This window comes from Vitis vinifera, chromosome 16 (genome assembly GCF_030704535.1).
Source record: "Vitis vinifera cultivar Pinot Noir 40024 chromosome 16, ASM3070453v1".
NCBI classification, from domain to species: Eukaryota; Viridiplantae; Streptophyta; class Magnoliopsida; order Vitales; family Vitaceae; genus Vitis; species Vitis vinifera.
The window spans coordinates 13219151-13243676 of NC_081820.1; the positions used below are offsets into that span (position 1 = coordinate 13219151).

A 24526-nucleotide genomic window follows, 5' to 3' on the forward strand; every position below is an offset into this window, starting at 1 on the left:
ACGAAAAATCTGGACTACTTCCTCACTACCACCGGTACCAAACCATGTGTATGAAAAGGCAAAAACATAGCTTCATCCCCATGTGTGGCAACTATCAAGTTGGTGGTAATTCACAGACAAGTCAACAAGGACAGTAGCAAACAAGGCTCCAGAATAGTGAGAACTAGGAGTAAGAGGATCAATATCTTGTGCAACAGGTGAAGTGCAGTTCAAATGTCATATCCATTCTAATTGGACATAGAAAGAGGGCTCTCTCCAGGTGGGAATTCTGCTGGTATGGAGAGGAAGGAAAATCATGATGTAAAGTCGTTCCGTTGATTCAAATTAGTGGTTGACAGCTTCTTCTTCAAATGGTGAAATTCAATAGAGAAGGAGCTCCAAGACACTAAATTGCCAAGGTGCTCGATGAAGGTTATGCTCTATGTCTGCCTGGTATTGGGACACCCAGTTGCAGCTTCTACACACTGGTATCGATCAAAGGGCCTGATGCACCATTTGTTCACTCTTGAGGTAAGTCCTGAGAAGGCTCTGAATCCTACTAGTTCTTTGATTATTCAACCTTGGGTTGAAAAAGAGAGACATGACGAATTATTGCACACTGCCCTCGAACAAGACCCTATTGAAGAGGTCATTCTCGAGTTCAAGTCCAGATGAGGATTTGCAGGTATAGTGCCTGATAGTTGTTTGTGGCTAGGACTGAGAAAAGTGAAGAATGAGTCATTGCATAATTGCAGTAGGGAACCTTCCATGGAGCAGATTCGATGCTTAGAGAATAGACATAGCAAAGAGCCACCTGCCAGGCCAAGATGGAACCTGTCCTTCAACTTGATTCTGTTCAGCACTGAAAGAGATGATTGATTCTGATAAACTATTGAATTTACTTGGTAAAAACCCCGTGCTCATCATTGAAACTCAAAGACACTATTCCTAACTGCAAGATTGCACTAGAAACTCCATCTCAAGAACCTTCAAACAACCACTTCGAAAAGAGCAGTGAAGCAAGCCACTAAAAAAGAAAGAGGTTTTGGTCCAAAATTTTCAAGGTGTTTGAGGCGGTGGTCTGGAAAAGAAGGCACAGGCTGGCGGCGTTTGAGAGAGGGAGTGGGTGCTTTAAAAGGAATTTTCAGTCTATGTTGGAAAGGAGGGTCCCAAGAGAGGGTTGTTGTAGACCCTCAATTTTGTCCTCCTAGCACATGTCCTATTAGATACTTATTCGATACTTTACAGTAGTTCCTTGGTGGCCCATAGCTACTCATACTACTTACCTTTTTTTAGCCACCTCGGAGACTTTGGTTGAGGGATTATCTGACCCCTTATTGTAATCCTTGGCAGCCCTACTTTAGAATTAGGCTTTTCATTCATTTTTAGAATAGTTTTTAGATACACTTGGCCCATTAAGCACCACCCTAGGCCCACTTAGATTCACCTTGACCCGCTTAGACCCACCTAGGCACCTTCTAGCCTACACACTCACTTTAGGTCCACTTAGGCATCATGGCCCACCTATGTCACCTTTTCGGTAATTCCTACATGACTTACATAATTTGCATGATTTGCACTTTTAATGCTTGCATGTACTCGATTTCTTATTTATTTATTTTATCTATTTATTTTATTTATATATTTACTTATTTATTATTATTTAGTTAGTTATTTGCTTTTATTTATTTATTTTATAGAATATTGCATGAGATTGATGATTAATTCCGTAAACTGATGTCTTAATTATTTTTGTATACCTATGATAGACAATGTTTTTAATTACATAATTTTAATTAGTTTTAATTTTCAATTTCATGACCTTTACTAATCTGAATTCTTATTTTATTTTGGCATGAGATTTAAATGCACACATTGGAGAAGATCCTTGATGTACACGGCTGCATGCATGTGGGGATATTCTATGCAACATGGAAAGGAGATTTATATCCTTAAAGAAAGGAAAGCAAATCATGGCTGAGCGGGGGATGGAAAGGAAATTTAAAGTGTTAAAGAAAGGAAAGTAGATTTAAAAAGGAAGAAAAGAACAAAAAGGAAAGGGGGATTTTCCTTTTTTGGTTTTGGAACAGATTTGGGTCTTTGGGGGGCTGATATATATACGTGCAAAAGGATGTTGAAAAGGAATTTTTTTGGGGAAGATTCGGAGATTGTCTTTGGGGGTTTTCTTTGGAGAGATCTTGAAGAAAAGCGCAGAGAAGAGCAGAAAGAGAGAGCGATTGGAAGCAAGACTGCCCAGGTACGTTTCTGGTTACTTTTGGTGTTCTTATTCATACTCGATTTCTCCATTTGGTCGTTTCTGAATATTCAATATATTGTTGATTGGTGTGGACGGAAAGGGCCACAAATTTCTTTGTTGAGATTGTTTGCTTACTTGTTTGCCCTGTTTTGTTTTTATTCCTTTAATGTCGTTGGTGTCTGCTGAAATATATGACCCTGTGCTTGAATTTGGTCAATACTCTGTTTATGTTTAAATCCAATTCTTTATTGTTTCCCCTGTCCAGCCCATGGATTAATATGAGAAATGGAGCTGTTTATGTTGATTGATATTTTTTTTGGTTCACCCTTTCTTTGCGTCTACCATGTTTTCATCCATGTTCTATGTTTCCTTTCTCGTACGATGTTCGAGTTTTTGGCATATTTGGGCACTTCTGAGAGGATGACAGAGGTGTTTGATATGAGAGCTTGTCTAGTATTGTAAGGTTGTATGTTAATGAGCCACAACTCGGGTATTGGAATGGTTGGCTCTGAGATGTTCCAATAGGTTGATGAGGGAGAGAACCGATTTGCCAAGACTCGAGATAAATATGAACCTTATGATCCCTAAAGGTAATAGCGAACTGGAAACCTGCATACTGGGCAATTATTAAAGCATGATTTGATTTCTGGGTGGACTGCGGAGAATATGAAATTGCACTAAATTAGGACCTGGTATGCTCGTATTTTCAATTCTTCCAGAATTCGCAGATTATACAGTAGGATTTGCCTCCTTATATTCGTCAACCTAATGATGGGACGATTATTGGTGCTACTGCTGAGGGGAGCAATGCCATTGATTCTTCACGGTTGAAGGACAGCTTACGCCACTCGCCTGCTCCTGTTGCACTGACTTTTATAGAAACAACAGAGCCTGTGAAGGAAAAACAGGGGAGTGCAGTGTACAGTTGAATTCGTCGAGTACAGAGTTGCAACAAAATATGGACAGTCAATGGCTGATATCTGATGGAAAATCTGATGAACACACACATGATGCTTCTGTAGCCATGTCATCTGTCCATGCTATAAAAGAGAGTAATCCAGAGGCTGAAGGTGTTAACCAATTTCATGAACAAAGGGCAAATTGAATGGGAATTTAATCAATCCTGTTCCATTGAAATACTTCAAGCAGTTCTCAGGCCATGTTGCCACAGGTTTCGTATATTTGAGTGCTGACATCTCAGCCATAATAAGACTCACTAATTTGACTGCACACAGACAAGACGGCACTGTTGAGTTGTGCTCTGGATAAGGGTCATTTGCAGCAACATGGGTCTGCGCCTACCGCTCACATTCTCAACAGAATGATCTCCTCGAATGTAAAATCTGGATCAATCTTTGTGCGAGTTCAGCTTCATTCCACCATAATCAAGGCGGGTTTTGATTCAGATGTCTATTTGCCGTGTTCCTATGGATATGTATGGTAAATATGGTGTGGCTTCAAGTGCTCAACGGCTATTCGATGAAATGCCCCATCGGATGTGGTTAGTTGGAATTTATTAATATCTGGTTATTTGCATATAGGACGTCTAGAGATTGCAATCGAATTGTTTCCGGATATGGTCAAAGTGGGCATAGACCTGACTCCACAGTGTTTGGCCTATATTAGTAAATAAATATTTTACCTGATGCTGTATTTCAAGATGAAGATGAGGTATCTTCAAGTTCCATTAAGAAGCACAACATGCAGAATCCTGAACTTAGTTCCAAAGGATTACGAAGGAGAACTAATGCAGCATGGTCAATGACATTCTCAATCACAAGGCAGGCCTGCGTATCAGGCAACTTGTCGCATGAATCAGCATGTCCAAGAGAAGTTCCGTCAGTCAGAGCAGGGGACAAAGAGGTTCAATGGTGGTGTTTGAATTTGAGACAGACATCAATCATTGGAACCTATGTGTGTAACTACAAAGACAGAATGGTGGTCGAAAATGGATTGTTTTACCATTATTGACTTTGCATCAATCTTAGCATTCATTCACATGTCTTTTGGAGACTTGAAGATCAATTTGTCTAAAGAAACGAAGATGAGCTTCGTGGAGATGAATGTACTCAGTTCATGATGGATGGTTTGTTGAGATCTTTAGGGGAGACTGACACCTTAATGTTGGGTAATCCCATTCATCACAACATGTGCATTATCCCATTTTTTAAGTCCAAAATGAAACCTACCATGGTCGCAATCTCCAATATTTTCAGCTTAAGAATTCCATGACAGTGAAGGAGCCTCAGTATTCCAAATTGGTAAGCATCATCAGGTTCAAGTGCCTTACCATGAAAAGTAAAATAGTCTGGCAGAGTTTGGTGCGCCAGACAGAATTGACAGCTCAGTTGCGTTTAATAACAAGAAATAAAGAACCATAGTGGAATTGGGGAAGCTAGACAGGGAATAGTAGCTTAGATTGGCAAAAGATCCTCTGATTTTCGCTTAGCAATGTATGAAGATGACTCCATCTAAGTTCCTCACCAATAGAGTCATCCCCATTGACACCCCCATAACCACCGTCTCCACCTTCTAGGTCGCCATCTTCCAACCAACCACCTGCGAAACCAACTGAAGGGCCCATATGCGATCTCTTATGGTCTGACCCAAATGATCGATGTGGTTGGGGTACCTCTCCTCAGGCGCTCAATCAGGCATATTAGAAGATTTTATCGTGGTGAACTCCGCAATTGAGTTCTCTCAGTTTGTAATCTGTTTGCATGGGGATCTGAAACTTGAAAATATCACATGGATGCATATTATTTAAGGAGGAATATCCCTTGGACCTGATCCAGAAACGGGTTCTGCAGCTAGAGAAACCTTAAAGCAATCAAGATTGGTGAAGACCTTGAACACAGGATTGGGATGTTGGAAACTTCACTAACCAGGTTTGGCATGATCTTGGATTCTACTCAGAGTGATGTCATGCAAGTGAATAAAGGGATGAAGGAACTTTTTAATGGAGATGGAAGGCCTTTTCATGCAACCACCAACACCTACAACTGCAATCAATCAAGCTCATTTCCACCTTAAGCCTTATGTTGCTCCGCCCTTGCTTGCATGGTGACCCTCATTTGATCTTTTGTAAGGCCCAAGTGATTCATCCCTTATTCGTCATCCTTGCTTCCAAAAATTGATTTTCAAAATTCTGGTTTTCAAATAAATTTAATTCCCTAACTTTGCCTTTTAAAATTCTTAGAATTTCTCTTAGGTTAATAAAATCCGGATTTTAATAAATCGCTTGCTGCAATTATTTTCCTTTTGGCATGCACCTTCCATAACTTTTCTCAATTTTAAATGATTTTCCAATTTTTTTATTTTAATAACATGAATAAATTCTATAATTTCAAAATAATGGAATTTTCTCTAAATTCCTGTGATCTTTCCTCCATGATCATTAGGAAAATAGAGTTTATGGAATTAATTCATGCACAAATATGACTAATTATATACGAATGGTCTTTTTGGATTGGTCTAATTAATTAATTAAAGCATAATATGAGTCATGACTAATTAATTAATTAAAGCACAATAAGGTTAATTAATTAATTAGAATCCGATAGGTTAGATTAAGTGGTCCAAGCCCAGGATGGACTCAAGTCACTTAAACCCACATAGGGTTTAAGACTTGTAACCTTCGGCCATTTTGTCTTCTAGAGAGAAAGAGCCTTAGCCTGCATCCCTATGGAGGGGATTCCACCATCGTCACATGTACAAGAGGGAGCCATTAGGTGAAAGATGAGATTTTGATATCACTTTTGCAGAAGGATTTGGGTTTGGGAACAATCAAGCCCTAATTATGATTTCTAACTCATCCTATATGCCCAAAGTTGTGTTTTTTTTATCATTTCCATTATGCCTAGGATCTTAGATACATGTACCTTAAAGCCTTAAACACATGTAGAATTGCCTAAACTAACTCAAACACATTAGATAACTGTCAAGCAAGTGCATTGGTACCTCAAATGCACCATATATCATGTTTTTTTTCCTCAAATGTGGCTCTCCACTGCTTTTGCATGCATTCTTTGATGCAAATTAGACAAAAAATCCAAATGATAAAACCTTAACAAATGTATATGTTCTCTACTTTGGCTGCAACCCAATTTCTTAGAGTTCCAAAAAGCAATGGTATGTTGCTCGATCTTCCATTGAAGCAAAATATAAAGTTGTTGCTTATAATACTACAAAGTTGGGATGGGTCCAATCACTTGTTCTTCAACTTGATATGTCTCTCAAACATTCTCCAACTATCTATCATAATAATATCGATACCATCTACATTCGGTTTTTCACTCTCATATGAAGCATATTGCTATTGATTTTCACTTTGTTCAAGATAAAGTTTTTCCTAGACAACTTCATATCTCTCATATTTCCACTCAGTACCAACTAGTTGATGTTCTCACCAAACCATTATCTTGTCAACGCCTTATTTTACTTTGATCCAAGATAGGTGTTTCCAATTGAACCACTATCTTGAAAGGGCATATAAAGAATGGATCTGCAACTTCTCCAACCTCGTTAGTGCGAACTCATGATTCACTCATTCAAGTGAAATCAAATCCTTTAATCCCAACTACTTTGGATAACTTTCTCTCTCTCTCTCTCTCTCTCTCTCTCTATATATATATATATATATATATAGATATATATAAGTAAACTTTCTTAGCCTTGCTAGAAACAACTAAGGGACTTATTATTAGTCTAAAAGCAATGTTGAAGACAAATGAAAAAAAGACTGGATAAGATAATGACAATATAAAAGATAGATTGAAGTTTTAAAAAGAGCTAAAAAGTGTTTAACAGTATAAAAAGGCATGAAAAACAAAGAAATAGGCTTGGGCACTAAAGCAATATAAAGAGATTATTGGGCGCCCTTGGATGAAAATCAAGCATTGGATGGACTTTTAGGAAAAAAAAAATTAAATACAAGTTTCTTTATTTTAATTTATTGAAAACTTCCCTATTGTGCATTTATATTTAAAACTTTCCCAATACTATAAAAAACTTTTCAAAATTATGTTTGAAACCCTTTTGGATGGAAAGAAAAGTTGGTGATTTGCTAATCTAAATAGAGTTTTGATGTAATCTACTAAAGAGCTCAAGGTATTACATTGACATAAAAGACAAATATAGATGATAACTAATATAAGTCTTTCGAATTAAAGTAGCTTTTCTATCAAGTAAATCTTTGTAGTCTCTTTTATGTTTAGTATATTTTATTTATGGTTGACTAAGGTCCATGGTTGTAAGCCTATTAATGTTCTATAGATAGTTTTCACGTTAATCACACATTGCATTCTTTTATGGGTTGTCCATTTATTATTCATATTTTTCCTTATTCAACATATTCTTGTGAATGAACTAATATAAATATTTAAACAAAAGAAAATGTTGAATTTAACTTGTAATCTTTAAACTTCCTATTAATCTTTACTCTAATTAGTTTTAGTCATTAAGAACATATTCGCACATGTATATGGTGGATTGCCTATGCATGTAAGTTTGGCCTAGGCAAGATTGAACCCATCCTGTATATATGTTGGATTAGATAATTAAGGATACAAATTTGACATATTCATTGAAGCTAAGTTGAGGTTTGCCAAAAACAGATTAGCCAAAGTCCACTCAACATGAATTTGAGCTTTTCTCAAAACAATTAATTATAATTCCCAACCCAAAGTTGGGTTGATTTAAAAGTCCAACTCAAAGAGTAAGCTAAGTTAGGCTAAGGATGAAACTCAAGCTAAAAATTAAATTTCTAACTAGATATATAACTTGTTAGGCCTTGTTATGGCCAACCTGAGCCCAAGCCAAACAACCTTAGCTTGGTCTGGTGCAACCCATTTACCTACGTATTATCAACTCATTCCACATCACACCACATCACAACCCATAATCAAGTACAAGGTTGGTTAAAAAAATTGGGGTTTGAGATGGGGTGTTGCATTCCCATTGTTTGTTGCAACATTTTGGACATAGGCAGATTCTCCACCAAGAAATCATTGCTCACCATACTTGGGTTATACAAGTTTATGGTTTTGGAAATTCTACCTTTATTCCTCCATTCTTTACAATATAAATTATCATAACCACCATATATGTATCTAAGCCTCTAAACAAATTAAATAACAATTATATTTGAGTTCGAATAAGAATTTACTAATGTTAGTAAATATACATGTCAGTTTGATAGGTTGGTGGGTCATTGAATCAAGTTAGGTCAAATTGGATTGAGCTAGCCAGTAAGTTATGATTAACTTTTACATCAATTTAATAAGGAATTTCCTATTATATTAAAATCACATTAAATGAACTTATTAACTTTTGCGGTTGATATACATGTAACAAGGAATTAATTGTCAAATTTATAAAAAAATAATATAAAAATAAAGCAATATATGACTGAAATTCATTGAAAAGTTATATCAAAATAAAATTTCAAATAAAAAACTCATTATTAAAAAAAATTATATTAAATTCATAATAAATCTAACATTCATTTCAATATCAATTTATATTTAATATATAACAAACTATCAATATGTAAATTCATAACGTCCACTAGCTCAATAAATCTAGTAGTTACAATATTATACAATAATCCATAAAATGAGTAAAGAAGTTTATGGAGGAAGAACTAGAGCTAGTAACTAACATAAAATATACATGGAAGCAAAATGAAGGATAATGACATAATTTGTTATGGAAATGCATTAAAATATTAAATAATATAATATAAAAATAAAAATAATATTTAAAAATTAGTCATCATCTTGTTTTAATAAATAGAGTTTTTCAAGCCCGATTTGGGGTAACTCTTTTACTTTTAGCATTAATTAGAAGTGGAAGATAAGTTATATTTTAGTGGCTTAGTATTTGGAATTATAATAATTTCCTTCGGTACATGACAATATTAGAGAAAACAGGGAAGTTTCATTATTCTTACCTACCTCCGGATACTTTTTCTTTGTTAGAATTTTTATTAATAACACTACTCTCTTACTAAGATTAAAAAGGAATTTTTAGTTTCAAAAAAGAAATAAAATCCAAAATAACATTCGAATCTCCTTAGTCTTATAGAAAATTTTATTTGCTTAGAGAACAAGAACTTACTATATTTTATCTACATAAGTGGGACAAAATTAAAATTTGGAAGAAAAAAAATGAAAAAAAGAAAGTTGAGGTACAATTTATAAGTTAGTAGAGTATTTTAAAATTTTAACTTTCCTAGTAGATTGGCTAAGTAGTTCTCAATACTTTTATTTTCAAATTATTTCTTATCACTCAAACATAAAGTCCACAAACTTTATTTCCCACAATGAAACAAACATGAAAATTAGGGGAAAAAAAAGGCTAGCATATTGGTTTTTAAAAATAATGTGCGGATACAATCTTAATGTATTTTTGATAAAATCATAACTTCATTTGATTTTATTATCTTGATGTAGATCCAAGAAGTGAAGCATATGCCCTTGAAATGGAGGAATTAAAGGTTAAAGGTAATCATTATGATATCTCACATCAGATGAAGATAAAGTTCTTAATGCTATATAAGTATGAGCTCATTTTAACCATATAGATACATTTTAAAGTCATAAGAGTTCCTTTGGATCCAAAGCGCATAATATCTACACGGTTAGGAGTGGATCATCAAAGTGAAAAAGTAGCACTTATAATTATGTTTAACTTTGTGATGTTGCTCAATACAAGTTTAACTTATGTCATATCCTTCCAAAAACTCATTGAAGAACATTTCAAGTTATCCTAGATTTTGGAGTTTTTTAGGTCTCTTTTTTATTTTCCTGAAGAGAACAATATTTATAGGTGGAGTTTGGATACTTTATTTGACATCCTTATATTTGATTTTATTGATTTGAAAAATTTAATTCCTTGATTCCATTAATTTGTTTTTTTTTTTTCAAATGAAATTTTACTAATGCCAACAAGAGAATTCATCCTCTTTTTTTTTTTCTTGTAATTTGATTTGATTTTCTTTTGCAAGGCATTTTTATGTATAGTCACTTGTCATTTATAATTCTAAAATTTTATGGAATTGAATGTTATGTAACACTCCCTCTTTCTTGAACTTAATTATAACTATTAAGTTGAAGTATCTAAGTTGTTAAAAAAAAAAATATTAATTCAACGGTATGATTTAAGTCCACCAAGTTGATGCATAGCAACATCCCGAAGATATAGGTCCAACAAGTGGTGGAGCCAAAGAAGTAGATAAAAGGGGCAAGATATATATGAAAGTTAGTTGGGGTGGGGGTACAATGATACAAAAGAGCTTTTGTAGCCTAGTGGTAGTTATTGATTTTATGGTTTAACAAAATTATGGATAAAATTATAAACTTGGTTAATTTAAGAACGACAATCTTGATATTATTCTCCAATTCTTCTTAAAAAAAATGAAATCACCTTCAAAATTTGTTATGTTTAACTTTGGATAAATAGGGGTCTAAACAAACACTTGATTTTTTTTTTTTTTTTTTTTTTTATTGAAGTCGTAAAAAAATCTTCAATTCTTCAAGAAATTTTCAAGTCTTGAAGAAATCTCTCCAAGAGTGTTTTTTTAATCTTCACATGAGTGTGTAAAAACACGTTTTCCCCATGGGAAAATTTATTTTGATATTATTTTTTATTTTTTAGAGGCAAATATTTTTATTTTAATTATCATAAATAAATTAATTATGATAATTATATTATTTATTATTTTTAATTACCAAAATTAATTAAGACATGTGTCATAATTTATTTGAAGTCATTAATATCACATAACTTCTTTTTATTTATCATAATTCTTATTTAAAAATTTAAGACGTGTTTTTTATCAAAATTTGACATATGATATTTTATGTTTAAAGTTAATAATGTGGCATGACTTATTTTTATTTAGCTGATAAAAAGTGAGTCTCGCCATTTTGAGTGAGGACACACATAAAAAATATGGGACTACAATATAATAAGTCATCATTTGACTATTTTAAGATATGTGTTAATTAGTAATTGGACAAAAATTTTCACTACAATAACCTTAGTTGTAAAATTTTCTTTTCAAAATATATTTTCGTAGAAGGATACAAAATTGATTCTTAATAATTAACGTAATTGCATATTAATACAATTAGCGTAGTTTCATATTAATTATACTTATATCCAGGATTTTTTATTTTTTATTTTCCAAATAATACATTGTTTTGGTTATTGAAAAAAAACCTTTATTCTATCAATATCTTAATTATTGTATGAATAATTTTACTTTAGGATATTATTTCATAAATTTAAAGAGCTTTTGACTTAATATTGAAGAAAAATTGAACTTACATGGTACACAATCATATAACATCAATTAAGAGGGCCTAGAAGTAACCGTTATTGAAGACAAGAGCTCAAGAAAAGGCAAAATACCTGTATATGTATTCTTTTATTTATTTTTGTGAACATATATAATTTAGAAGAATAAAAAAAGGGAAAATTCTTATATATAGTTGTAATCGTAACCGATGCATGATAGACTAAATGATTGCAAACGTATGTAATTTAATCAGGAACGATAAAGAATTAATTGAGAAGATTGAGTGCAGCATACCTGAAACTACAATAAATCTAGTTGGTGGCTTTTGAAAGCTAGGGTTTCTAATTGTCTCATCGCACTGAGAAATAGGGCCACAAGGTGGAATACACGCTTGTTTTCCCAAGTGGTTGTTATGATTCAGCTAGTAGCTATGGAAGTGGAGGGATGTGGCTATCTACGGTAGCACCTTTGCCGTGTGAAATTATGAGAGTTAGTTACTTCAATGGGTTTATTATACTTTGGGTAATATTTGAGTTGGATATAGTTTTGAATAATTGGGCTTTGATATTTTTTGGGTTTGGGTGTTAAATTAAGGATATTCATAAGATTATTTAAATCAATAAAGGGTATTTGTGGAAAAAAAATTATAGACAAACAACTAGTACTTTTAATAGTAGTATGGATAAGTACACATCAAGTAACTTAAATTCAATTATTTTAGGGTGTAGCTATAGTATGCATAAAAAATTGTAGCTAATCACATCGCTCGATATGTATATTTTAGTCTCATTGCTTTGCACAAAGCTTGATCCAGTGTTTTGTATCTTAATTTCATTTTTTTTGTATCTTGATCTCATTATTGGTATCTAGGCTTTTTTTTTTTTTTTTGCCTTTGATCCTATTACTTAATAATGTAGATTTTACCATGTACTTTCAATAACCGATGTATAAAATTTGATAAATACCTCTTTGGAATCTTAAAATTTTTCCATTTTCTTATTTCAACTATCAACAGTATTCTTTCCTAAACCATAAGTAGCATTACTTAAATAAAAACACAGAGTTTCTAAAAACCAAAGCCAACAACAAAAAAAAAAAAAAACTATATATATAGAAAAGTTCTACTTAAGATTGAATCTTCACCATTCAATTAAGAAAAAAAGATAACTACAAAGGAACTATACATACATGATAAAAGAGTTTTATTCATATACATGTAAAAGGAAGAACCCATCAACTAAACAAAAATATTAAGATGAAGAGTTTAATAATAATAATGATGATGATGATGATGATGATGATGATGATAACAAAAAAAAAACCTAAAAATACCTATGTAACTAGTTCATAATTTATAATTTATCAAAATATTCTCCATATTTTATGATTTTTTAGAATAATTTACCAAAAAAAAATCCTAAAAATACCTTGAATTTGTTTTAAAAAATATAATGATTTTCGATCAAATTATTATCATTATTTTTAACTAAAAATTTGTCAAACACATTTTTTTTAAGTTAGGAAACTACATTTTTTAGTTTCAAGAATAAAAAAAATAATTGTTTTTTTAAAATAGCTCTAATGCATATAGATTTTTTCTTCTTTATCTTTGCCAATTCTACTAACATGACAAGTTTGACAGGACTAGTTAATGAGAATACATGATCACAGTGGAAGCACTTCCAAGTATGAGTACATTACTTAAACATGCATACTAGTTAAATTTTATTATATTTCAAATAGTGACCTCACTACAAGTGATGCGATGAAGGTAAGAAAAATATAGCTAATGTATTAAGGTGCCAATATGATCTAGTATGAATAATTTAACTAAGTTAAAAAAGAAACAAAAAACCCTAAAGTATAAAATATATGGTTAAGGTAGTAAGGTATAGAAAATGTTATCAAGATATTCATGTATATATATATATAAACCTAAGTAGAAATATAAATATGGTATGGAGAATGTTACTTAGATATTAAGGTACTACAAAGTGATTAAAATAGTATGGAAAAAGGTGACCAACGAACGAGAAAAATGACCTAAATATTAAGGTATAAAAAAGTAGCTTAAGTACTAAAGTATAAAGAAAGTGACTAAGGTAAATAAATGTGACTACATAGTAATTAAGGTATACAATAATTGATCAAGGTATAAAAAAAATGACATAGTACGAAAAATGTGATCTAGTTATGGTTATCAAGGTATAAAAAATAGAAAAAAATAACTTTTAATTCGCTAATTTGAAATATATATATATATATATATATATATAAAAGAACTTCAACTTTTATAAATCAGTTTTATTTTCATTTATTCAAAAATATTTTAAGATATATGTATTTTTCGTAACTCAAATAATTATTTTATGAAATAACCTTTTACTTGATAATATTAAATAAAATTATCCAAAATGAATTTATCATATAAAAATGTTTTACAAATAAATATATTAGGGAAAAATGAATTTTTATGCACTAATATGATAAAATATAGAAAAAAGAACTTCAACTTTTATAAATCAGTTTTATATTCATTTATTTAAAAATATTTTAAAATATAGGCAATTTATAAATTTCTTGAAATATCATTTTACTTGATAATATTAAATAAAATTATAAAAGTTAATTTGTTATGTTAATTTAATAAAACATCTTACAAATAAATATATTATAATTTTTTATTATTTAATATTATATACAAATCATTTTGAAAAAATTATTCAGATCTTCAAGTGATAAATAAAATTTTTCTAATTCTCTAATTAATAGTGATTTTAAATATTTGTAGCCTCCTCTTAGACCAAGGTTTATTATTATTATTATTTTCTTCTTCTCAAACCTGGGAGGAGTTGGTAGCATTTTAGAGGAGTGGGGAACGACTTCCTAAGGTTAAGGGCTGCATGGGACGCATGGCCAAGGACACCACCACCTTGGCAAGGTGGTGGTTGAGATGGTGACATTTTTGCTGAACAAATAGCAGATGAACGGGTGGAAGCTTGGAGAAGAAGAAAACAAGAGAGTTGAAAACAAAGAGCTGGGAGACCAGGAAGAGGAAGACAAAGAGCTTGAGAAGAAGAAAGATAGAGCAAAAGGAAAAGGAGGAACATAAGGTAAGTATTAACCTTGATTTCATGTCTCTATTTTTTCTATTGATTTTTGCAATATTTTATGCATAGTTCGGATGTGCATATTGAGCCATACATTTGGTCTATTGGTCGGTCCCAAAGATGACTTTGGATTTGTTATCATTGCTTTATTTGCCATTGTTATTCTCACGTTACTTGCTATTCTTTTTCTTGCTGAAAAGTAACCTCACTTTGTTTTAACTTTGTTGTGAAAAGTTTGAGAATCATTTTTCGTTCATGTTTGATTTAATCTCTCCCACCCGGTCAGCAAGCTCATTGATAATCTATGCAGTGACGCTTCTACTGATGTCATGTGTCGTTTATTATGTTATGCTCTGTTTCTGGAGACTCTCTTTGCTATAATTTTCCTTTATTTTCGGTTCTTATCCAAATGCATTGAGCTAGAAGGAAGAAGAGAGAGCGGTGGTCTCTCACGGCGACCTTCACGAGTTAAGGTCATCGTTCTTAGTTTCAAACATGGTGGATGGATCACAACATTCGTTAATATTTCAGAAAATAAATGGGCAGTCTTATCTCTTTTCTACATTGTCGCCTAATTTGAAATCCAGAAATACCAGTGTACACAGTCTAAGCAGTGCCTATGTGAATGGAGGTTTGCAGACTTCTTTGCTGCCAGCAAGCAATGGCAATGGCCTAGCCTGGCCCTTGTATCACCCTTGTCTCCCATCTTTGCTCAAGCTCCTATGGAGAAAGGTACAAAAGGTTTTTATGATTGATTTCCTTATGGGAGGAGTTTCTATCGTAGTCTCCAAGTCAGCTGCTGCATCAATTGAGCGAGTTAAGCTCTTGATTCAGAATCGAGATGAGATTATTAAGGCTACCATGTTGTCTGAACTATACAAGGGAATTACTGACTGCTTTGCCAGAACTAATAAGAATGAAGACGTCTTTTCCCTCTAGAGAGGCAACATTGCTAATGTCATTAGATATTTCCTTTTGTGAGGGATCTTTTTTCACTTTTAGAGAGGAACTATTGGTCACTTTTTGCAGCATATTTTTTTTATCTTTTTGTTAGAAGAGAAAGAGAGTGGAGTCTTAGGGTGGAAGGAAAAGAAACCAAAGAAGGAATGAGGAGAAAAACTCGTTGGTTTCTTTTCTTAGTTTTTAGTAGAGGATGAAGATAGCTTGAAGCCAAACAGATTTTCTATTTGAGAGGAGGATCATAAGGTAAAGATCTACATGAGTTTTAGGTCTTTGATCTTTCCTCACTATCATTTTCCTCTTCTTCTTCTTGTTTCTGAGCATAATCAATGCCCCACGTGTTACTGTTTGTTATGGATCGACTGTGAGCTTGGAATTTCTATGTTCTTCCATCATGTTCTTTGGTTTCATCTGAGGATAAACCTGAATACTGTTCATTCTTGCAATGAGAATTTATCGATGATTTCGTTCCAATATTTGTTTCAAGTCTTTTAGTTGTACCACTGGTTTTGTAGCCCATTGATTTCAGCATGAAATGGGCTTCCATTTAATGGTTCTTTTGTTTGTTCTTTTTGGTCATACTCTGTTTTGGGTTGATTGTCTCTTTGTATCTGGTATTTCAATCCTCATCTCTGCTAACCGTCAATTATTGCACATGGGTCAGCATGCTTTGTAATTGTGCATGTTTCAAATTGCTCTGTTTTGCTTCATGGGTGTTTTCTCCTATATTTTTGTATAAATAAGGTACAGAGTTGTGGGTTGTGAGCTGCAAAGATGATTGCTGAAGGAAAATGTGGGTCTTCTAGAACACTTCTACTCCTAGAGAGGTGCTTGGAGTAGGAAATTTTATAGCTGGTGCAATTGTTTTGATTGCATTCAAGGATGTAGTGGTTGTGGTTGATGGATATGTAGTTAGGGTGATTTCCACACTAAAAGCCATTTCCTCAAATCCAAAACAATCAGCAACAATCAAGAATATTTGGAGATTAATTGGGAAAATGGTTGATCCTTGTAGACCTGGAGATTTCAACCAGGCTCTCATGGAACTTGGTGCAAACATACGCATTCCACTAAACCCAAGATGCTCTGCATACCCAGTCTCCAACTAATGCTCTGTCCTGTCAATCTCTGAAGACTAGTGCAGAAGCAACAACTCTCAAGGCTGCTGGAAAGAAGAAAGAGTCTGACAAGTCTTCAATTTTGTTGGATGTAAAAGCATGGGATGATGAGACTAACATGAAAAGGGATCACCCATTGACAAGAGTTCTGAAGATAGGACTGAGCCTGAAGACAAGCCTAAGATATACACAAAACAAAATCAGGAGATAAGGGCACAAAATTCTATAGATGGAGAATTGAAGTCAGAAACTAGAGAAACAAAAATAGAAGGTGGTGAAACAAATGAGGCAGAGCAGGCAAGATCTGAGTAAGAGTAGCATTTGATGAAAAAAATAGACAGGCTCTTGCGTGAAAAAGTTGAACTCCAGTTGAATGTTTTCTAGGCCAAATTGCAGCAGTCAACAAAGCTTTAGTTGGGAGACTTAACCTAGAGGGTTAGTCGTTTGGAGCAGAGGTAGGAAAGCCAGTTTCATCCATTTGCCATGGACAACAGATTTTAGCTACTGCTAGAGTTCTCAAGGGAAGGAAATGCACTGCATATCCTGCTGTGAAACTCAACGTAATCTTGTTGGGGGTCCATTGGTACAAGCTCACAATTTTAAGACGAGGAGTCTATGAAAAGTTTTCAAATATGTTTTGTACCCAGTGGATGCTTGAGGTTTATGCGGAGGACACAAGGAAGATGGAGTCTCTTATGAACGTTGATAAAGGAAACTTAGAAAAAGTTAGTATGCAATGTGTGCAAGGCGAAATACGGTGCTTGTGTTCGATGTAGTAATGGAACATGCAGAACTTCTTTCCATCCCATGTGTGCGAGGGAAGCAAGACACAGGATGGAGATTTGGGGAAAATTTGGTTGTGATAATCTTGAGCTACGGGCCTTTTGTTTAAAGCACTCAAAAGTCCAGGATGTTAGCAGCACCCAACAGTTAGGAGATTTTTTTTTTTTTTTTTTTTTTGCAGCTGTTGGTAGTAACATTTCATGTCACCCACCAATGACATCAATTAACAAACCACACAAGTTGAAGATTGCTCTCAGAAATGGAGATAAAATTGTTGTTCATGTGGAAACACCTGATAACAATTCCAATAGAGTGATGGTGAATTTCAAGGAACAAGATTGCCAAATACCAAATAAAATGCTGAGTTTGTATTAGGTTGTACTGATGCACAGAAACTCATTGGTATGCGTATGCTAGAGCTAATTAATAGTGAAGGTGTTAACCCATCTAACTCCATAAATCTTGCATTGATCCCAAAGAAGTTAATTGACCAGGGAAAATTTAGTGTGAAAGATGTAGCACTGAATATTAGAGTTTGACCTAATTCATTGCCCGCAACACTTGCTGATGATCACTTGGTCCCTAACTTTCAATGCAAAATAGTGAAATGAATTAAGGATCATGCTTACATGGGTACCTTCCAAAAAAAATTTGAAAGTCAAAATAGAATCTGCAATTTCATCAAAGAATGAAATTTGAGAAATTGATGGCTCTGATGTTGTGCTTGTCTCTGAGATTAATATTCCAGAACTAATTTCTATGAAGTCAATTCCCCCATGGAGAAGAACCAAAAGCAACATTAGGATTTTGAAGGATAACAGAATAATATGCTCATCTGAAGTAACATTTAGTGACAATGGAACAGTAATGGATGAGGTAAACACAGATCAACTTTTTGGTGAAGGACTTGAAAATTCAAGTAAATGATCTTTTCCTAATGCCATTGAAAAGCCTTTTTTACCAAGACTGTTGGGTTTCAAGATTCTTTGGAAATGAATTCACCTAAATTTGAAAGTAGTGAACCTTCAAACTACAGTCCTTCTAAAAGTGGTCGAATTGAGGAGGATGGTGCTGAGGATAATAATTAGTGAAATTGAACAAGGAAAATCTTGTAAGTTCAGTTGTGGATCTAGTTGCTCCTAATATGATAAACAAAGAAACAGTATTTGGTTCTTACATTCACCCACTTATCTACCAGAAACTGAGGGAAACATAGAGTGGGTTGCTTTTAAATAACACAATTTGTAAGGTTGAAGGTTCAAGAGGGCTAAAAATTTCTCCTATGAAAACATCTTCTTATGTTAGAGTTTCTTACAATCACCAAAGTCAACATTCAACATGCATTGAAATGATTTGTAAATCTAATGGAGAAAATTTAGAGCAGTTGGTTAAGGCTAGGAATACAGGGTCTTTAGAACTTTCTCCAGAAGACGAAGTTGTAGGGAACTTATTTATTTTCAGAATAAGCTTCTTGGCAATGTCGTTGCAAGAAAGAACCTTAGTGATGATTTAATTTGTAAAGTTATGAAAAGTCTACTTCAGAAGATTGAAATGGCGAGGAAGCATAAGTAGGACTTTATGCTTGTTAAGCAGTATCTTTGTGAGCTTAAAGAAGCAAAGGAGTAGGAAAGGAAGGAAATGAGGCACAAAGAAGCACCAACTGTACTTGCTGCTACTGCTGTTGCTGTTGCTATTGCTTTTTCTAGGATTTCATCATTTAGGAAAGATGCCATTGATGAACCTTCTCACCAGGAGAATCTGTTGAAGGTGAACACTTCTAGTGGAGGAACTAGGCTTTCCTCTTAGCTAATGCCACGAGCAAAGGAGACACTTTCAAGGGTCGCTTCCCCAAGGGTTTCATCAAAAAAAATTTCTAACTTTGTCCAATCTAACTTAGATTTTTCTACAGAGCATGGTAGATCATGTGACATTTGTAGACACTCTGAGACAATTTTGAATCCAATTTCAGTTTGTTCCAGTTGTAAGGTTGGTACTCACTTGGATTTCTATCATAATGTTACAAATTCTGTAGTGGGAGTAAGACTGTGCACATGGCTTGATCACTCATTATTGTCACACCATCATGGGTTGTCTATGAAGTAGAGGAGGGAATGCCAGAAGTTAGAGTAGTGCACCATTAGGATGTGAACAAGAGAATCCTTATAGTACTTATTGTTGCTTCCACACTTCTTGGTGGAATTTTGCTATTTCTATCTTGTTTATGGATCTGGAGACAAAAAGATTTGAAGAATTTGGATCGAAAAAGCCAACAAAGCTTGGATGCTACAAAAAGGCTTTCGTGAGGTCCAATCTTGGGTAAATTCAATTCCTTAAGGGCCCGATACAGATGCATTGGTTGATGCTTTGACAATTACTCAACATCATGATGCAGTTAGTGGTACCCAAAGACGACATGTGGCTGTTGATTATGCTAAAAGACTGTCAATAGGCCATGTCGAGGCTGAGGAGTTGGTTTCACCTTCACTTGCTTTCTTGGCATAATCGAGATTAAGTATTGGACTAGCAAACACAATCACAAAGTTTCGGTAGTGTCCTCTTCTTAACATAAGTTACTTTCCTCCATCGAAATTTGTTTTCTCTAATGGGAAAAGCTTGGTTGTTGTCATATACAATCCCCTTGCATGGAAGAGAAATGAAGTAGTCTGAATACCTGTTTCCACTTAAAGGCTTATTGGTCATGATTCTAGTGGAAAAGAAATTGAATCTTAGGTTCCAACTCTAGTCAATGTCTCATTTAACACCAGAAGCTTTTATGTTAAAGCTTATTTGGGTAAGTCCCTTAGTGGCACACCAGAAACTTCTATGTCAAAGCTTATTTGGGTAAATCCCTTAGTGGCACACTTAAGTATTGGCTTGCATTTTCAGCATCTGTGTCACCTCTTGCTTTCAGCTCCTACATTATCTCAAAGACAAGTGCAAAACAGATAAGTGCTAGTTCAACCATATGAAAGGTGCGGACATTAGAAGGAAATACAAATGGTACTATAGAATTTGGGCAAAGAAGTTTGAAGCTAATTTATTCCACAGATGAAGGAAAACTTGCTCATTATATTAATAGCAGAAGTTTGGTTATAGCACTTGCGGAACAATCATACAGTTATTGTTCTGGAAATAATGGAATTGATAAAGATTCTCAGGCATCTAGAGCATATGTTTTTCGCCCAAATTGTACATTCCCAATAAAATGTGAAGGTCAGGTTCCCTTGACTGTGATGCAAGGCCCAATGCTTGATGAAGTGTATTAAGAGTTCAATCCATGGATATATCAGGTTATAAGGATATACAAGGACAAGGCAGTTACCCACTTGAAGGTTGGTGCAGAAAAGGCGATCATTTTTGCCCCTAACAACTGTCTTGTTCCTCTGGCCAAGGTTATTAATGACAGATCCAGCATTATTGAGGGTTTTCTGACCACTGTTCACTTAATCACTGCCACACATAAGATTGTTGATGGGCTAAGGGATGAGAATGCACGACATAATTAAATTTTTAGAGTTCTATATATTGTTATATTATTATTATAATTATTATTATTATTATTATGTAGATCCTCCGTTTCATCCCTTAACATATATTGTTGCATTTCTATTTTCCTCTCACCCTATACTCATTTTTATTGCGCGTTTAAGATTCTTCTTACTTGATCATTCATCGTCCCTTGTTGGTCCATGTTTGCTCGAATCATGACTGATTTTTTAGGCATATTTTAGAAACCATTTATGGAGTTATTTCGGATCCTAGCTTGATTATTGGAGGCTCATTAGGCTTAGTTTGTTTGTTTTTTTTTTTTTTTTTCTAGCTTTGGCTCTTTAGGGTTTTTTTGACTCCTTGGCAGCTTGGAAGGTAGCCTTCCATTACTCTTTAAGAGGCTATTTTGGCCTCTTGTAGTGGGGCTCCTTTTTGGGATGTTTTGGGTGGGTTTTTTTTTTTTTTTTTCCAGTTTTTTTGCCACATGGAGAGACCTTTTTATGAGGGAGATAGGAGGGCCGGAGAGCATTTTTTTTTTGGGTGGTAAAGAAAGAGAGTGGTTATCTAGAACGAGAGAGTACTCTCCTATTGAGGAGTTCTTTTTATAGGGGCAGAGACAAAAACAGTGGTGAGGAAAATCTTGAGGAGAAAGAAAACTAGAGGAAGGGAAGAAAACCAGAGGTGAGCTCATGGATTTTGAAGGTTTTCTAGAAAAGGAGAGGAGCTAAAAGCCCCAACAGATTTTTTTGGAAAGGAGCTTTCCCATGTATGGGTGTTATGGATTTCCTGTTCATCTTTACTATCACTGTTCTTCGTCTTCTCCTCTTGTTGCTTGGGCATTGTTTGTTTGTTTGGTTGTGGATAACAGAGGTCACATGTGAGTTTTGTTGATTTCTAGTTTGTTTATATGCTTATTATTGTTGTTTTATTGACTATTCTTTTTAGCATTGTTTGAATTCGGTAAGGCTCTGTATGACATTCCACTATCTGGAGATATCGACTATATTTTTGTTTTGGATCTGCTTCTAGTTTATCCACTAGTCTCCAAGCCCACTGAAAAAATAATGAGATGTGGCTTTGTTTGGCTATTCAATTTGCATCTACCTCTTCTCTGTTTTTCTTGGTTTATTTTGTGCTCTTGCATTTCTTTCTTGTTCTCTTTTCTGGTGTATGTTTCCTACTGTGCAACAACATGCGCATCTCTGCTTGGTGACCTTGGATGCGGCTGACATTGGCAACAGTGGAACAATAAACTATGGGGAATTTCTTGCTGTTATTGAGCACTTGAACAAGATAGTGAAGGAGATTATTTGGCGAGCTTGACTGTCGAGACTACTAGTGGTGCTACCAAGAAATTCATTTGTGAAGGAAATTCTGACATAGTGCCCAACGATTGCCCAAATGGTGATTTTTTTAGAAAATGATTTTGTTTCAAGAGAGGACTGGGAAACCAATTAACTAGAGAGATCCTTTTGAACATTTTCATTTTTCAAGAAGATAGCATCTCTGGACTTAGGTGCAAACAAGCTTACGGGTTCAATTCCAAAATCTATGTCACAGTTGAAACTAATTGATAATCTGGTACTATCCAATAACTATTTCCCCTGGTCTAATTCTTGAAGAGATCTGCTCTGGGTTTCAAAAGGACAATAAGCTTACTGGTGGCATCATGAGATTTCAGATGCAGTGATCTTGTCCTTGGCTATGGAGCTCTGCTTCCTTTGCTAGCACAATTGAACTAGCCTGCAAAGCTGTATATGCTCAGAATTGATACTTGTGCACTTTCAAAATTCTACGAGGGCAAACTACAGCTTCCTTTTGATCAGAAAAAACCTGCTTTTTTTCGGAACAGATTAGTGAGCAATCATCAAACATGGTTTCATCTAACCATCCTTACTTAGATGACAAGTCAAATATCAGTGGAAGTGGTGCATGATCCCTCTAGCAGACCAGTTCATACAACTTCTGGTGTGGAAAGATTTGTTGGCAGGAATCGCAGTCCTAGACGACTGGTTATTGCATCTCCAGGAACCCTACTACTTGAAGATTCCCAACCTGAAAACTATTGATCTATCTTGAAACCAGCCTATGGGTGAGACACCAAGGCTAATCTATTGGAATGAAGCATTGCAATACCTTGGGCTGCCATGGAAATGCAATGGAAGTTGTCTTTCTTGACAAGCTTGATCCTGGGATGCAAATCATTGTATTACTAAAACAATACTTCAAAATGAGGGCATTAAAGCCTTCCACAAGGGACTGTCTGTTGGGTTGCTTAGGAAAGCTACATATACAACTGCAAGACTTGGATCGTTCAAGGTCCTAACTAATAAAGTTGTTGCTGCTAATGATGGAAAACCATTACCTCTGTATAAGAAAGCTCTTTGTGGTGTGATTACTGGAGCTATTGGAGCAACTATTGGTAGTCCTCCAGATTCATCACTCATTCGTATGCAAGCTAATGCCACTTTACCTGCTGCTAGATGCCAGAATTACAAAAATGCTTTCCATGCACTATATTGTTGCAAATGAATGGGTTCTAGCACTTTGGGAAGGCATAGGTCTTACTACAGTGCGAGCAATGACATTGAACATGGAGATGCTTGCATCCTATGATCAAAGTGTTGAGTTTTTCAAGGATTTCCATGGTTTGGGTGAAGCTAGTACTACAATGGGACCCAATGCTGTTTCGGGGTACTTTGCTTCAGCATTTAGTTTACCTTTTGATTATGTTAAAACTCAAATACAGAAGATGCAACCTGATGCCAGTGGGAAGTATCTGTACACCAATTTTTGGATTATGCCATGAAAACATTGAAATCTGGAGGACCTTTAAAATTCCACACCAGATTTCCTGTCCATTGTGTTAGGATTGCTCCATATGTCATGTTAACTTGGATCATCTTGCTTGAACCAAATCCAGAAGTTGGAGGAATCCATGGGGTTGTAAACCTCATCAATGCCAGGAAATGCTAGCTTACTTGGATGGGCCATGAGTTCCTTAACTCTCAAGAGCAAACCTTCAGAACAAGCTCCAGTGGCTCTGGAAAGCTCTCTGCTTGCTGGTTTTTGCTACATTCATTTTCTGGAGCTCGCCCAATTTTTGTTACTGCCATCACCTTTGGTTCTTCAATCTTATTAGGTGTGGTCAGCTCACAACAAGAGGTGTTCTTCCTGCTCTGGCCACTTTCTGAATCCTTTTTCAAGACCGCAACTTGGTCTCGATGATGGCTCAAACAAAGGTTTCACTTGATTGAATTTATGGATTCTTGGAGGAGGAAAAGTTGCAAGAAGATGCAACCATTGTTCTGTCACGGGGCATCATTAACATGGCTATATCTCTTTGCATCAAACTTGGCATCAATTTAAGCTTATTTGAAGCGTGTGAATTGGACAGTTTAATAATTCCGAATGAGTTGTATATGTTACTTTTGAGCTATTATTAGTACTGTTGAATACTTAGGTTTTAGTATTAAAATTGTCCATTTTCTACTATTGTTGCCTATTGTAATTGCCCATATATATT

At 34.6% G+C, this 24526-nt stretch overlaps 1 protein-coding gene and 1 pseudogene across 1 annotated transcript; both read left to right on the plus strand.

The window, feature by feature from the left end:
- The first annotated feature begins 15145 nt into the window (after window positions 1-15145).
- Window positions 15146-15589, plus strand: LOC132255287 (ADP,ATP carrier protein 3, mitochondrial-like). The gene has a single exon (XM_059743360.1). It carries the CDS (start codon window positions 15146-15148, stop codon window positions 15587-15589), a length of 444 nt encoding a protein of 147 aa, XP_059599343.1.
- Window positions 15590-21764: 6175 nt separating this feature from the next.
- On the plus strand, window positions 21765-24105 carry LOC100854025 (mitochondrial dicarboxylate/tricarboxylate transporter DTC-like; annotated as a pseudogene).
- Window positions 24106-24526: the final 421 nt, after the last annotated feature.

What these genes read in the sequence shown, in the direction of transcription:
- LOC132255287 (XM_059743360.1), top strand. Translation starts at nt 15,146, where the DNA reads ATGGTGGATGGATCACAACATTCGTTAATATTTCAGAAAATAAATGGG.